The sequence below is a fragment of the Pseudomassariella vexata genome (assembly GCF_002105095.1).
Source record: "Pseudomassariella vexata strain CBS 129021 chromosome Unknown BCR38scaffold_7, whole genome shotgun sequence".
Lineage (NCBI taxonomy): Eukaryota > Fungi > Ascomycota > Sordariomycetes > Amphisphaeriales > Pseudomassariaceae > Pseudomassariella > Pseudomassariella vexata.
The window spans coordinates 2,473,782-2,486,360 of NW_024467962.1; the positions used below are offsets into that span (position 1 = coordinate 2,473,782).

General features: G+C 49.6%; 2 protein-coding genes across 2 annotated transcripts; both read right to left on the reverse strand.

Annotated features, from left to right (window-relative positions):
- Positions 1 to 576: 576 nt before the first annotated feature.
- On the reverse strand, positions 577 to 1,815 carry BCR38DRAFT_343268 (aspartic peptidase domain-containing protein; the record flags this gene model as incomplete). Its single annotated transcript, XM_040856018.1, has 5 exons — positions 577 to 671; positions 729 to 1,105; positions 1,166 to 1,259; positions 1,316 to 1,507; positions 1,563 to 1,815. Coding segments are annotated over 5 exons (1,011 nt in total), but the record flags the coding sequence as incomplete, so codon positions are not given.
- Positions 1,816 to 5,588: 3,773 nt separating this feature from the next.
- BCR38DRAFT_458152 (mediator complex, subunit Med18) lies at positions 5,589 to 6,513 on the reverse strand (the record flags this gene model as incomplete). Its single annotated transcript, XM_040862123.1, has 2 exons — positions 5,589 to 5,937; positions 5,999 to 6,513. 2 exons carry the CDS (start codon positions 6,511 to 6,513, stop codon positions 5,589 to 5,591), a joined length of 864 nt encoding a protein of 287 aa, XP_040715915.1.
- Between the last annotated feature and the right edge of the window lie 6,066 nt (positions 6,514 to 12,579).

The window sequence follows — 12,579 nt, forward strand, 5'->3', positions numbered from 1 at the left end:
GCTTCCTGTTGTGAATCCAGTGGAGGAACCAGTGCAGGAAGTAGAAGTAGTGAAGGTCAAAGACTGGGTTGAAGAACCAGTCGCCGGCTTGGCGCTCTGTGTTGTGAACCCAGTGGAAGTTTCAGTACTGTAAGTTGAAGTGGTAGAGCCAGTAGCAGCCAGCGTGTCGCTCGTGGAAGTCCCTGATCCTCCGATAGTGGATGTCATGGTGCTAGGGAGGGGGGCCACAGTTCTGGTTTGGATAATTGTGATGGCTGCCGAGTCCCAGATCGACGACGGGATGGATCCAGTTCCTGCGGCAGTGCTCGCTGCAGTGGTACCCAAAGAATCAGTGCATGTTGTTGAATTTGCCCAGGGTCCTTGTGAGCCCGATGGGTTGGTCGAAGCCGGCGAATTGGACGTAACCGTCGACCCCGTCCCGTATCCGACAGAGCTGGTGCTAGACGAGGATGCAGTGCCTGTGGAGAACACAGCCGTGGTGCTCGAGGGAATCACGGACCCAGTGGAACTCATCACGACCGAGGAGGTCGACGGGGTACAGGAAGAAGCAGGGGTAGGGGCAAGGCAGCGGCCGGGCTTCAGCATCAAGTCCTCGGTCGAAGCAAGTATCTCAGAACCACAGTCCTTGTAATTTGCCATGAATACCGACCTCTTCTCCTGATCAAAGACCACTAAGAATCATCGTTAGCATGCCTTTCACCGCCTCATGTACGTGTTCGGACACTTACCATAAGCTGCTCGCATGAAGTTGTCACCGATGATTGCAGAAACACCGGGCATGGCCTCCGCCAGTCCCAGGAGACACTGATTGGGCTCCCTCTCCCAGATTAACTCGTGGAAAGGAACATTGATGATTGCATCACCAAAGCCGAAGTCGAGAGTGGCATCTCGGTCCCGGTATTGGCAGTCGATAGTCCATGCACCAACGTTCTCGTTGAAGACAGCAGCAGGGAAGTAAGCCAATGCGGCCTTCATCACATCTTCGGGTAAGATGGTGAAGCTCGCGCCCGTATCAATGATGGCCGAGAACTCCTGACGACTGAGCTCTTGAGATTGGCAACTTGTTTGCGACGAAACGCCCAAGTATGTCTGGTTGACCCAGTATCTTCAACCAATTAGCTCGTCGTGCCTTAAAGCCGAGGATATCTCGGGAGTAGGAACTTACGTCTTGTGCCCGTCAGGGCCAGGGAAGATCAGCGGCACCTCTTGCAGAGTTCCAGCGAACTTTTTGACATCCAAACCGGAGAAGAGCAGGTCGCCTGTATGTGCGTTAGCCAAGTAACACGCAAAAGGACATAACGTGGGTAGCACTCACCAGACTCGTTGTCAACGCTTCCAGCTGCAACGCTGAACTGTCTGCGTGTAATGTACGACTGGTCGTAGAGCTGGTCCAGGACATTGTTGTAGTTGATGTTCTCGCCCGAACCGTAAGATAAGCCCAGGATACCAGTGTCCACAATAGAACTGTTGGTAGCAACTCCGAATTGAGTATGCGTGAGATTTGCCCCTGTTGGACAGTCAGAGAAATAGCAATCGACACTGTTGGAACGGCAATAGCATACCGCCGATCAGGACATTATCCTCGTAGTAGTCTCCCACCGCGCTTCCGATCTCATAGAAGATAGTAAAGCCATTGAAAGAAGGGACGACCGATGAACTGTTCGAAGCGCCCGGATCGTAGAATCCGGCGCCATGGCAGAACTCTGGGTCTGCAGCCTTCGTGCAGTTAGGGTTAACCCAAAGCTCATCGGAACCAGTGTCGAGTTGCACAGTGACATGCTGGACAGGAGTGCCAATTAGCACTATCAAATGCATGTCAGCACTCTATATCAAGTATTTGGGTTGGGTGTCACATACGCTCCACTGTATACACAGTTCCCCGGTATTGTGTCAGGGTGGTGTTGATTGGTTCATCTCGCGAGACCAGCGACAGAGAAGACGAAGAGCGGACCAAAGAGTTTCGCCTCATCGGCAGTCGCATGAAGCCCTCATCCTTCGGAGATGCAAGACTTGCGGTGCCGATAGAGGCAAGACCGAGAATCAGAAGAGGCAACATGGTGCCTGGTGAGATGGTGTTAACGAATGAATGAGCACAGAAGACTCCGGGCAACACAGGTCAGACGGAGACTGACTCTCGTGAAGTGATCACGGTTGAACATTCAAATCTTCTTCAACAGCCGATGCCACCTCACATCGACAGGTCTTATACCAACGCAAATGCACCAACACTCGGAAATTCAACCAGGTCAGCAAACTTGAGCGAGGCTGCCCACAGGGCAAACGGATGCTCGATGCCCAATTTGTTGGGTGATCGTCTCACATCGCGGCAGGACAGCAGCATGCGGCAAGGAGACGGTGGGAGTTTTCGGCTCTACTAGCCTACGGACAATCCATTAAGGAGCTCCATGGCAAGGGGTAGCTTAGCTGAGTGAAGCAAGGACGTTGTGTTGGAGCGCAAGCTTTGAATTGGCATGTGGCACAAAAGATCTGGTAAGGAGATGTCATCCCAGACGTTTGTTAGCTCCCGGCAAACATTGTGGCACAACTCATTTCGATCCTGTAGTCTTTTAGCGGAGTGCAGCAGCGTCATGTACCACTATAGGGGAAATTACTGTTTGCTTGCAAATCTGACCGCGCTCGGTACGATCCGTATTGCCCTTCACCCCCAAATCTTCTCGGCAGCACTCAAGCGTGGCAGATGGAATGCTGTTTGACAGCCATTTCTCCAGGATATTCTTCGCAGGATGATTTTGATTGACTATTCTTGAATCGCTTCTCAAGTAGCCTTATTGTCCACTTGCTCACGCTGTGGCTTACTGTGCTCAATATCACCTGTCACCGAAATCGCTTCGTTCGGTCGCTCGCTACCCTCTGCCAGAGGGCTTGGCAAGCAGGCACCCGAGTTGACAGACTCAAGCGAAAGACCATCATCATCATGTGCCATGTTGGTCAAGTAAGACCTTCCGACACGTTCTAATGATCAATCTCAGATGTACGACCCAGCAGCTGATACACAGGTTTCGTTGATATTTGGTCTAGTTGTGACGACTCTTTCTTCTATGGCCATGCGATATACCGTGTACGAGCCGCTGCAAATGGAATATCTGGAATACCACGTCCAGATCCTCCGAACTTAAGTTGAAATCACGCCGAGTGACTTCTTCCTGTGGTAACTTGTGTTCCGGTGTAATTGACCGCCTCCCTCGTGTCCGCGAAACAGCCCGAGGTGGATCAACATCTGATCCAAATTGCGCAAGTTGTGTTTGTGTTGAGGATGCAGAATACTCGAAGTCAGCCTTGATTCCCTCGACTAGGTGTTCAATGCAGCTTGTGTTGTAAGGTAAAGTCAACTCGAACCTTTGCAATCATGGTCGAGAACACGTGCACTCGACTGATCAAAGGTATCAAGCTGGACGAGGCTCGTCACCAAGGCGGGGATACTGTTTGAAAAAGCAACAACATCGTGTGAGCCCATTCGGCTTCATCTATATTATCGGTAGGAACTCGGTGCCGTGTTCTGGGGTACTGCTTCCGTATATGGTGACATCAAAGTACTCATTGGCAAATGGTACAAGCTGCACCCGGAAAGACGCCAAGAAATCTTCCTCGCAATCACATTCGCCCTCAAGCCCTGCGCCTTCTTGGTGTTGATAGCATCGGTTTGTTCTACATCCACAGGTTCTATGACGTGACGCCCGTTGAAAAGCACCATTGAAGGCTTTGGTGGAGCTGAAGAAGTGATCACTTCTGAACTCTGTTACGAATAAGTGACATATTGAATCTCACATAGCGAAGGAAAGATTAAACTCATCAGGATGTCTAAGTACTCGGCATCGAGAATGACTCAGGCATTCAGCTGCTCGAGACGTGTCGAGAGCTCGGGGGCGCCATTGTCCCATACTGTCCTCTGGGCGGAGGGTTCCTGACAGGCCGTCACCGGTCTCTGAATGGTTTCGGAGAGAGCGATAGCCGGCGTTACTTGCCCAGATTTACTCCTGAGAACTTCCCGAAGAATCTGGAGCTGGTCAAAAATTTGGAGAGATGGCGGTCGAGAGAAACGCCACCTCGGCGCGAGTAGTCCTGGCTTGGATCATGGCTCAAGGCGACGATTTCTTCCCAATTCCGGGTACCAAGTCGGCGAAGTACCTGGAGCAGAACCTAGGTTCGGTGGATGAGCAGATATGCGAACTAGTAGATAGCATAGGGGGGTTTGGCAGTAGGCAGTCGGTTGGCACGTCCATCGCCGACACACAGCCCTTTGAGATAACTCACCCTTCTGTGTTCCTCGACTTCATAAATTCCGTAGCAGTTTTGCATGAACACGGTTGTCCCTTATAATACACGCGCATACTCAACCCCAGTCTCTTGAATTTGGCGGTTGTGTGGGGTCGTAGGAAATCATGTGCAAAGAACGATTTGGCGATTGGTTCCATATTATCAATCCATCAAAAATATGTGGCACTTGAAGGTACCGATATTTGATTAATTGTACCAGGGGTCGCATACGTAGGTTTGTCCAAGAAGCTCGAGTTGGTGAAACTGTATTATGGCCTGCGCAACGGCTGAGAGCGATCCTTGCCTCTAGGAAAGAAGGTAGGGGCTTTCAATTGAAGATTCAGGCATCATAAAATCGACACTTCTGCGCTACTGTACCGTACTGTAACTGAGTAATGATCGTGACGGTTCCGACAACCCTTCATTAGCATGCGGGCGAACTCATGCTGTCAATATGAAGTTCACCAACAGAATCTTATTCAACTCCAATTTATTCGAGGGCTCTGTGGACTGCGAAAGATCAAATTTGAGGAACGAGCGACAGCGATTCCAAATTGACAGCCGCCATCATGTATTCGGCTCAGCCCCGGACACGGTTCGAGAGCCCTCTTTCGCGGGCGGAGTCTCTCGTCTAGAATGCTACGGCGATGGACCTGTAGTCCATATGGCGACATTTGTCGACAATGAGTGTTTCCATTGCTGAAATGGTGAAATCGCCAATATTTTATTGTGGTAAGAGGATTCCCCAAACACACACGACAGATTTGACGACCCCCCCCTTCGCGACCCCTTCATGGTCGGCATCGAGCTCTGCAATCGCCATCGGTGAAGTTATCCTATGCGATGCCAAAAATGGAAGCTGCTGGTATACGTGTTCGTAAGTCGGTGGACTTTGTCATTGTTGCAATGCTAGTGTATTTGGCCCAGTGGAGTAGCAAATGATACAAAACAAGCAACAACCACATTTCATCGGTGCACATCGAAAACGATAACGATCCTAAGCCAGTGTGCTTCCTCGAGCATCACCTGAGGAGCAGGCAAGGATAGGTTTGCTCGTAAAGCACTAATCGTATTGTGACGATGACGGGCGCGGTCTTTTCCTGGCACAATTTCACCTGCACCGACCAAAAGTTCAGATCCAGTGTTGTTCTTCGTAAATGGTGTCAGGATTCCATTGTTGGCTCTGCAAGGTTCTCCATCATGGGCGCGATTGCTGCCTACAGTGACACATGCGAATACTGCATAGTCCAGCGTTTCCATGTCAGTCTTTCTCCCAGGTAGTGACGCATTGGCTGGCTGTAATCTGTTGTTTCCTAAACACGAATCGGAAGCGTCGGCGGTGCCACAATTCTCGTGTCGAAGATGCGTCTGTCAAGGACCTTGAAGTCGAATAACTGGTCGAGCTCCCCCTTGACATTCATGAGCTCCTCCGCGGCCTTCCTCATCTTTTCGGGCTGGGTGTCCTCAATAACGTTCAGTTTTACGTGAAGCGTCCACTTCCGAGAGGGGTCAAGTGGTCGGAGATCCGACCAAGGCGGCAAAGTGGGCGAAGGCGCTGACTGTTCAAGGGATGATGATGGTAGATAGTAATATCTGTTGAGTGAGAACTCGATGGTTTCTCTGACATATGTGTATGTCTCCTGTATCATCTCTGTCTTGTATCTGTTGCCCGACTGTTAACAAACCGCTGCCAGACTTCTACTCGCAATGTGGAGCAACTTACACATGATCGTTGTCGCTCATGATAGTAAGCAGATTCCGCTGATCAGGGATGTCTATCCTCTTCCTTTGCGTGATGGGCAAATCAGGAATCTCGACACGGGCCCTTTGAATTCCAGGCGTGTTGGTTTCCATCTTCTTTCTAACGTTATCGCGTAAGAGATCAGGGAAATCCAACCATCGCAGCGTACCAGGCACATTGTTGAGGTCCACTACATTGCCATTGCTAAAGTCCGTGTCGGTGAAAACTTCATGCGCAAGCTGCAGGACGTAAGACGTTCGAGTCAACGGCTTGCTTAGCTCATTCCATGTCGCCTGAAGTGCAGCACGGGCTTGCGGATTGGAAATTTTCGGCAATGATTTCAACACGGTAAGACCTTTTGGTTGCGGTTGGCCGGCGTAGAAGGAGACACGGTAGACGTTGTGACGTGCTTGCATCCACGAGAGCCCCTGGAGTACTGCGCAAGCCGTGTCAAAGTCGACTTCCCTCACAGCAGCGGTCAAAAAGAGTTCGTGCATCTTGATGTTCTGGCACTGCTGCAAAGATGGGGCAAGATCGGGACAAAGCTAGCAATTGATGGAGGCTTCAAGTAAATTTATGATGGACCGAAATACAAGGTAGAAATTGCAATAGGGCAGTGCACTTCTGTCTGGAATTTGCTCTGGATTAAAGATCGGGGTCAAGTCGGGGTCGAGCAACGACACAATCATGGATACGCAAGGAGACCTGGTGATGACCTCTTCAAGTGCTTGTTCGCGGTATGAGGTTTGAAAGCAACAGCAACGAGACCAGCTAATTGCCCCACTTTGACAAGTCAACCATTAAAGCAAAATCAAAATGGAACGCGGAACCACGCACGGCCACTTCAGCCACATGTCGGACCCCAAAATTACTTCACTCGAAATCCTAACACAACTCTGACGAGCCTCTCCTTGCAATAGACACCTCTCGTTTCTGTCTCGCTGACACCGCTAGGTGAATAAACCAGGAGGCGTAGTCATAGGCCTATTAGGTTTAATTCGGAATTTGATTGAAAGCATCCCTCACCGAATCGCTGTTATACCTAAGGCAACGGGCTGCTATAGATATTATTGAAAATATGAAGTTCTCAGCATAGGGTCTTTCATTATATAGCGATTGACCGTAAGGAAGGAAGGTGAAAGGTCTTACTCAATCGTCCAGCTATGTACAGGTGCGTGCGCAGAGGCTCAAAGGCTCGGCAAATATATCATCCGGTGGGCCTTCCTCAGAGCGGGTGAGAGCCGTGGTAGAGGAGGACCTTTAAATAGCCATCTGCATGTGTCCCCGGCGGCTATTTGAGTGAGAAATGGTAGAGGGCTGCCCGACTGAAGATGTTGGTCACTTGGTTTGTTAAGCGCGGGGTGGGTGGACTTCAGTGCATACGGAGACTTATATCCCCTGATTGCAGTAAATTTAGAAGTAAATTCCGATGAGAGTTGCAGTGCATATGCCAGCTCCATGTGCTAGGGTTGCACAGCATAACAGTATCTTTTTATAGCGACTGTTTTTCTCGCGCACAGGTAGGAACAACTATCAGTCTTGCGTGACTACCATGTGCGTTATACATTTCCCAGAATTGTTGCCTGTCTAGATTTAGGTTTGGAGTGTCTACAGAAAAGAAGCGATCTTACTAATCATGGGTCAAAGCTGTTATCAAATAATATACCCCGGAACCTATGCTATTGCAAGTGGTTTTACCGAGGCATGTAGTTAGAGTCAGACTCCCTGGGTTTCTCTGAATAGGTTGTGAGTGGCCTCCATAGTTGTATTTGTGATTTATTTAGACTAATATTCAAAAACTGTTTAAGGTCACTCAGCTGTGATTTGAAGTGATATTGGCTAAGTATTCTGATCTCTTTTGCACGTACTGTACTTCTGCAGGAAGTGTGGGTAACATTCCACATAGTCTGGTTCCCGATCCACCAACATGCCGGATGGGCCGAATGCATAGTGAAACACTTGCTGCCTGGCCATTTACATGCGACTATTTCCAAGCAAAGCCACTCGGGACTTGAAAATATTATTATTATTAAATACGCCGTAGGCTCGAAGCCCCCGGTACCTCTGCTAGTACTCCCGTATGTCAAACCGTGCCCTAATGGCTGGACTAAATACATACGCTGCGTCGTCGGTTCGCCCTATTGGCGACTGCGTTGCGTTCACTACCATACTACGTTGGTTCTCAACCTACCAACAAAGTCCCCCCTGAGAAGATCGATGCTATCTGGGCCTTGAAGCTGTCCGACCCGTCCCTAGCAGCCACCTTACAATAGTCCCACTAACTACTGGTTCTCCTGTTGCCGTTGCGAGGTCTCTGCGAGAGTATAGTGGCCGTGGTGCGATGGCGGCCCGTAATCGTTCCCTCGGTCCTTCCAACAGCCCGCAAAAGAGGATTACGTGCTCTGCCGTCTCAGGGGCGTCGCCACAGCGGCATAGCGGCGAGTACACGCCAAAAGCCCCTGTCTTGAATAAGAAGGCTGCTAGTCCTATTTTTTCCGTCCTGATCTGGCACAGCGTAAACGCCTCCAGTCGGTTCAGGCCGAAATACCTGCCCCCTTTCGGTATCTGCATCGAAGGGCCCTCCGGTTCCTCAGCGATAGCGCGTCGCTGGCGATCGTGATGCTCTGCTCCGGTGAGCCATCTCTTCCTCCAGTGGCCGAGGAGGGCAGCCGGGACCTCCTTTTCCTCACTCATCCACTCGGAGCCCCGGGCCTCCTTCCTAAGATAGAGGTCTAGTGGCGGGATTGCTGCTTCTGCTTCCAGGTGGCGAACCGGCGTCGCTTTGTGGGCACCACAGACTACCCGGAGGCACTCGTTCTGTATCCCCATCAGGCTCTTAGCTGGCCCTGCCGGTTCCTCACTTATAGTATGCCACGCAGTCGCCCCGAAGGCGATCGCGCTACGGATAACCACCGTATATAACAGCCTCGCCCGTATAAGATCGCAGCCCCACGACATATTGACTAGCTTTGTCAGGGCTAGCTTTTGAGTTGCCATTTTTGTTTTAACACGCTCAACATGGGCGTGCCACGTCAGTTTGCGGTCGAACCAGACTCCTAGGAACCTCGCTGAGACTACCGGCGACACTGTGGCGTCCCCAAGGCGAATACTTTGCGGCAAGGGCTCTCGGGCCCTAGTAAAGTGCATTAGCTCACTCTTGTCAGGAGCGAACTCCATCCCGTGCCTCACTGCCCACCGCTGACACGTAGCCCATGCGCATGATTCAGCGTTGCAAGTGCATTCTTGAAAATATGTGTAGTGCTTCATGGCCCTTCGTCCTACTGCACTGCAGCAGGACGAGGTGTTGAATTTATCCAGTGCCAATTCTGCGCCGCGGACTTCTGAACTTGTAAAGCTTGCAGCGCCGTGATCCTGCCGAAGATGCGGAGACGGTTAGAGCCAAGTTTAGAGACGCAAGCCTACCCAAGCTGCATGGACGAGGCCAGGCGATTTCGATGGTATTCTTTGACTCCATCGTATCTCGTCCAATAGTTGATCATATAGATCCGCTATCAAAAACTATGTAAATGCGTCGGTTCGAATCCGGCGGCGGTTACAGGGACCACGCATGCCCACTGCGAAAGTGATACGGAAAGAATTTAGTAGAGTTGGGTATCCTATTAAAAGAATCTACAGCCCTACACCGATATTATACTTCACCTCCGGGTTAAATTCAGAAAGCTTATAGTGCGAGGGAAGAAATGGTTACGGAGGATACAAATTTGTAGTACAGGGTTATACTTGTATGTAGGACTGGGTAGTTTGCCCGCTATACCTCGGGTCTTCGGACCTACTGTCTTCATAAGCCGTAAGCTTGCATAGGACAGTATAATAAACGAGATTAACAAAAACTATGTAAATGCATGCCCACTATGGAGTGCATAATATTGAGGGCTCTTCCTTCGTTGTAATGTGTGGTTCGATTTTCAGAAAGCCCCGTTACTCTAACCCGGAATGATTGACGATATAGTTAAGATTCAGTATACATAGTAGTGTCGCAATATGGACCTGCCGCCTCCTCATCCTCAGCTCAGGAACGGTTTCATCCTTATCGTTCAAGGTTGTTGGAGCCAAATCGGTTCCTAGCCAATGATAGGCCAGTATTGTCAGGATATGTAACAAGCAGGGCTCGCCAGCACAGCCCCGACACCATGTCAAATGTATAGCTGCGATAGCTGGCGCTGAGAACTAGAGCCATGGTATATGAATGCGGCGATGATCAACAGACGCTCTTTGCTGAGTTCATCAGGATTGCCATCCTGCCTAAGAATCTGCAACCCTGCACATAAGTATCATGCCAATAAAGGTCATGACCTATCGGTATTCGCAACCAGATTAATCACTTAAAGCTACGTAGCAGACTCAGCCACCTAATAGCCGCTATCCATAGTGGCGCAACGCCTCGACCAATTCGAAGTCCCTCAGTTGGACTAGGGAGGGTCAACTTGGAACGGTCAGACGCGGGATGCATCCAGTACATTCTTTACGAATCCTGTGCTGCCTACCCCCAAAACACTAGATTTATCCGAGTGTTATATGCGTACAGGGCGCAATCAGCATTAAGAACCAAGCTGTGACTTGAGATATTCCGAATTATAGATCCTCACTCCAGGAATTAGATCATTGTAACGATAATACCACTTGTGATTTGTTCATCTAGTGGCCCTGCCTTTGTGACCTTCTCAGATAGACTCGGTATCGCGTAGCTTAGCAAATAGAAAGAAACACTGTGCCGCAAGCTTGCCTCTTGCTACATGGACCGTGCCATGGGTTTTTCTCTGGAAAGAAAGTCCGTGTTGGGAAAGATCATCGAGTTCTGCTTGAGAATGTTACTCACGTCGTACGGGAAATCACCGTAAAATATGAATTATGAACTAAAAACTATACGCCGCAGGATCGTTCCTTTGGACAGCGTGGTGACTTAGTAGGACGAAGGATTTGCTCTTTTCACCTCTGGTGTGTCTACAGAAGCGAAACGCCCAGTACTACACCGACGCGTGCCGTGAACTTGTCACTCAAAAGGCCTCTCCAATGGCTATGAGGAACGCTGTCAAGTTGTAGGGATTGCATTCCTCTAGCCATTTTGGGACGCTATGATACCCAATCTTTGGCAGCTCGGGGTCTTCCACAACAAACCTATGATCCTTCGGGCTATCTGCTTTTGAATTCACAACATTTGGCAGCACCTTCGGGCTACCCATTCGCCGCCGTGATCAAGTAGTTCTATTTATTGTGATACTAGACCACGCTTTCATGACTTCTTGCAACTCTCTCCTTGGCCAGTCGTGCTACAGCTTGGTGTTGGATATCCTGGGAGATGCAGGAACTTGTGCTACTGCCATCTCGATAAACCTGCCACAGGGTTCGGCGTTAGGCGATCAAGTCGCGGGGGTGGGTTGGGCTGTTACTTAATCAAAGCTTTTTGAATCCTTCGCCAACGTATAGGGTGCAAACGTCACATGATATGTCAGAAAGTGATGCAGCCGAAAAGCCAGGGTCCATCATAACTTGGGACCAGCAGCTGAGTTTGGCTTAAGTCGTAAATCGACCCACTTACAAATGACTCGACTGGAGTATGCCAAAGGTGGTGCAAGAAGTGGGACACAGGTGTAAACACATAGATTAGTTGTGCCACGGACGTACCTATAACTGTGACTCGTCGCAAACATGCATCCAACCTTGCAGCCGTATTAATAGAGATGGAGGGGAGATTACAGAAGTGTGGGACGTATCGATAACTTCTCATCAACAGCAGGGGTACTTCACTATTGATTTTATAGTTTTATCTAAAATGCTTGCTTATATAGCTAATGAACTTTGAGTTCAGTTAATCGGACTTATTAAGTATTAAAAGACGCTAAGATTTTTTAAATAAATACGGCGCCGTAGGCTTGAACCCCCCGGCACCTCTACTAGAACTCCGCTATGTTGAACCGTGCTCTAGTGGCTAGACTAAATACATACGCTACTTAGTCAGTTCGCACTATTAGCGACTACATTGGTTCTTAACCTACCAAGAAAGTCCCCCTAAGAATATCGATGCTATCCGGGCCCTAAAGCTGTCCGATCTGTGCTTAGTAGCTACCTTATAATACTCCTACTAACTACCGGTTCTTCTATTACCGTTACGAGGTCCCTACGATAGTATAGCTGTCACAAAAGTTGTTAGTATGACGGCCTGGAAGACTCAAGTAGGGTCACCCTGGATAGGCGGGCGAAATCATGACGGTCCAAGGGCGTTTCAGGAAACCCTTCTAGGCCCTTCAAATGGTGCTCGAGGCACCATACAAACTTGGAGTGGCAAGTTTCCTTCTTTTTATCCCATTACTACTAGCGTTAGGAATTGATGATTATGCCTGGCCTCCCCCAAATCTGTATATGTCGTTACAAGACTCTAAGAGAGGAAGTAGGGAAGAAGAACCGAGGATTAGGCGCTCTCTATAGGAAAATAACCCGAGACTCTTCTAAAATCTCTACTAAGGGCTCCCTAGACCCTATTATCCCTGGGGCTACCTGTCACGGTCTATGACCGGTGTGAAGGTCAACCCTCGCAGACTCACTAC